The sequence below is a fragment of the Salpingoeca rosetta genome, assembly GCF_000188695.1.
Source record: "Salpingoeca rosetta unplaced genomic scaffold supercont1.29, whole genome shotgun sequence".
Lineage (NCBI taxonomy): Eukaryota > Choanoflagellata > Craspedida > Salpingoecidae > Salpingoeca > Salpingoeca rosetta.
Window position 1 is genome coordinate 150,010 of NW_004754905.1, and position 3,442 is coordinate 153,451.

The 3,442-nt window shown below is 54.5% G+C and overlaps 1 protein-coding gene across 1 annotated transcript in view; it reads left to right on the forward strand.

The window, feature by feature from the left end:
* PTSG_09122 (AGC/NDR protein kinase) overlaps positions 1-3,442 on the forward strand; it is a gene marked incomplete at both ends in the record, with an annotated part of 5,749 nt that overhangs the window by 986 nt on the left and 1,321 nt on the right. The window contains 11 exons of the mRNA XM_004989319.1: positions 68-141; positions 279-330; positions 528-710; positions 1,023-1,127; positions 1,353-1,446; positions 1,654-1,758; positions 1,975-2,064; positions 2,221-2,288; positions 2,496-2,563; positions 2,798-2,894; positions 3,105-3,227. Of these exons, the coding sequence (XP_004989376.1) occupies positions 68-141; positions 279-330; positions 528-710; positions 1,023-1,127; positions 1,353-1,446; positions 1,654-1,758; positions 1,975-2,064; positions 2,221-2,288; positions 2,496-2,563; positions 2,798-2,894; positions 3,105-3,227 (1,059 nt within the window). The remainder of the gene's footprint in view (positions 1-67; positions 142-278; positions 331-527; positions 711-1,022; positions 1,128-1,352; positions 1,447-1,653; positions 1,759-1,974; positions 2,065-2,220; positions 2,289-2,495; positions 2,564-2,797; positions 2,895-3,104; positions 3,228-3,442) is intronic.

Genomic DNA, 3,442 nt, shown 5'->3' on the forward strand with positions numbered 1-3,442 from the left:
CCCCCCCCCCTTCCATCCCACCGCACACACTCACACGCGCGCGCTCGCATCTGTGTGCTCCACTTAGTCCACGACGGCCAAGGAGGCGCTGGAGCAGTACTACAAGCAGCTCGGCACCACCATCGAGGAGCGCGAAGCGAGGTGCGCGCGATGAAGAGGGTGGGGTGACGCTTGTGTGCAAGGAGCGTGTACCATGGCCATGTGTGTGCGTGTGTGCGACATGGTTCCTTGTGGCGCATGCTCATGTGGTCTTGTGCGCTGCGTGTGCACGTTGGCAGATACAAAGCCGTGAGGAGCCGACTCGTCGAGCAGACACTCTCAGAGGAAGAGGTGCGCATGTAGCGAAGGATGGAATAATGGGAGTGGTGTGGCGGTGGAAGAGGAGGGGAGGACAAGATTGTGCTTGTTTTTGCTGCGAACCAGAACTGGCAAGCTCACGTGAACGAAAACACACACAAACACAAACACAAACAAACAAACACACACACACACACACACAACAATAACACGTACATACGTGTGTGCAGAAGCAAAAGCTGTATGAGGAGTACCGGTCGAAGGAGACGGAGTTTCTTCGTCTGCGGCGGTCCCGCATCACGTGCGATGACTTCAACTTCATCAAGACCATCGGCCGCGGCGCTTTCGGCGAGGTCAAGCTCTGCCAGAAGAAGGACACGGGCGTCAACTACGCAATGAAGATCCTCCACAAGGTGTGTGGGGGGAGGGGGGGTGAGTGCGTGTGTGTGTCTGTGTGTCTGTGTGTGTCTATTTATCTGTGTGTGTGTGTCTATTTATCTGTGTGTGTGTCTGTGTCTGCCTGTCAATCTATCTGTGTATGTGTGTGTGTGTGTCTGTCTGTCTGTCTGTCTGTCTGTCTGTCTGCTTGTCTATCAATATCTATCTCTGTGTGTGTGTGGCTGTGAGCCTTGACCATCACCTGTCAGTTCGCTCACTCTTTCATGCATGCATGCATGCATGCATTCACCACCATAACCACCAACCACCATGACGGCCACCACCAGGCGGACATGCTTGAGAAGGATCAGGTTGCGCACGTGCGTGCCGAGCGCGATGTGCTGGTGCAGGCATACAGCGACTGGGTCGTCCGCATGTACTACTCGTTCCAGGTGGGGCGAAGTGTGTGTGTGTGTGGGGGGGGGGGAAGAGGTGGTGGTGATGGAGAGAGGAGGGGGGCTTGTCTTGCTGTCAACATGTCCTCTGGTGTGCTGTGCTGTGTCGTGGTGTAATGTATCGCATTGTTTCAAGCACACACGCGCACACACGCGCACGCACACATGTTAAACATCGACTTGTTTTCTTCTTCTTGGTCACACCCCTTGGCGCGGTGTCAGGATCGGGTGAATCTGTATCTGATTATGGAGTTTCTCCCCGGCGGTGATATGATGACAATGCTCATCCGTTTCGACACCTTCTCCGAGCAAACAAGTGCGTGTGTGTATGTGCGTGTGTGTGTGTGTGTGTGTGTGTGTGCGTGTGTGTGTGTGTGTGTGTGTGTGTGTGTGTGTGTGTGTGTGTGTGTGTGTGTGTTTGTTTCCGTTGCGCTTACGCTTGCTTGCATGCAAGTGTGTGCGCCCCTCACCACCTCCACCACCACCACCTCCACCATCATCATGTCATCCTTGCCACCACCAGCGCAATTCTACATTGCGGAGGCCGTGCTGGCGATTTCGTCCATCCACGAGCTCGGATTCATTCATCGCGACATCAAACCAGACAACCTGCTCCTCGACAGGAGAGGTGTGTGAATGTGTGTGTGTGTGTGTGTGTGTGTGTCTGTCTGTGTCTGTGTATCTGTGTCTGTGTGTCTGTGTGTGTTGTGTGTGTGTGTGTGTGTGTTTGTTCGTTTGCATGTGGGGGTTGACTCGACCGTCTCTTGGTTTTTGTCGCTCACTTATTCACTCGCACATCACACACATCACACACACGCGTGCGCACGCTCTGCTCCTCCTTCAGGGCACCTGAAGTTGTCTGACTTTGGGCTGTGCACGGGTCTGAAGAAGGCACACAGAACCGAATTCTACAGGAATCTCAAGGACGAGAAGGGTGAGGAAGGCTCCGGATAAGGGGTGGCGTGTATGTGTGTGTGTGTGTGTGTATGTGTATCTGCGTTTACGACGTATTGCAAGCCACCTGTCACTGACACCACCTCCACTAACACCACCAATCACTCATCTTAATCACCACCACTGCCACCTTCAGTCAAGTCTGGCAAGCCGCTGTCGATGAAGGAAAAGGCGCGCAGCTGGAAGGCAAACAGGCGCGCACTCGTGAGTCACCGTGATGGCGCTGGTGATGGTGGTTGATGGTGGTTGATGGTGAATGGTGGCATTGCTTGTTGTTGATGGTGTTGATGGTGGTGCCTCGAGGAGTCATGTCCATCAAGCACACACACATACATACACATGCGCGCGCACATACACACACACACACATACGTACACACACACGCACATTCATACATGCACATATACACAGGCGTATTCGACGGTGGGCACGCCAGACTACATTGCGCCCGAGGTGTTCTCGCAGCAGGGATACACAGAGTACGTGCATGGATCATGGAGGGGGTGGCAGTATGCGGAAGGAGGGAGGCTGTGATGGGGTGTGGTGGGGAGTGAAGGGGAGTGGTGGTGTGTAAGCGTCGTGGACGTGACTGTAGGTGGTAGGTGGATGCATTCGCACACACAATTTCTCGTCGCCTCCATCTGCTGCACGCCGCCCATTCACTAATGCCTTTCGTCCATCCGTATCCGTCCATCGGGACCTCGTGTGCGCAGGACGTGTGACTGGTGGTCGCTCGGCGTGATCATGTTTGAGATGCTCATTGGCTACCCGCCCTTCTGCTCAGACTCCCCGCAGGAAACATACCGCAAGGTGCAGCACACTGAAGGGGAATGTGTGTGTGTGTGTGTGTGTGTGTGTGTGTGTGTGTGTGTGTGTGTGTGTGTGTGTGTGTGTGTGTGTGTGTGTGTGTGTGAATTGTGTTGACCTTTACTTCTTCTCACCCTCATCTCCCCAACACCCCAATACCCCACCATCCCAATACCCCAATACCCCACCATCACCACGCCCGCCCGCCTGCAGGTGATCAACTGGCAGCGGACGCTGGTGTTCCCGAATGAAGTCATCATCAGCGAGGAGGCCGAGGACCTCATCCGCCGCTTCTGCACAGACGCCAGCGATCGCATCGGCCGCGCCGGCGTCGAGGTGTGTTGTGGGGGGCGGGGATACGCTTTATGTGTGTGGTGTTTTGTGTTGTTGTGTTTTGTGTGTGTGTGTGTGTGTGTGTGTGTGTGTGTGTGTGTTTGCGAATGATTTGCTTGCGTATTACACCATGGCTCGCTCTCCTCCCTCAATGGTTGTACAACACACACACACACACACACACACACACATACACACACACACACACACACACACAC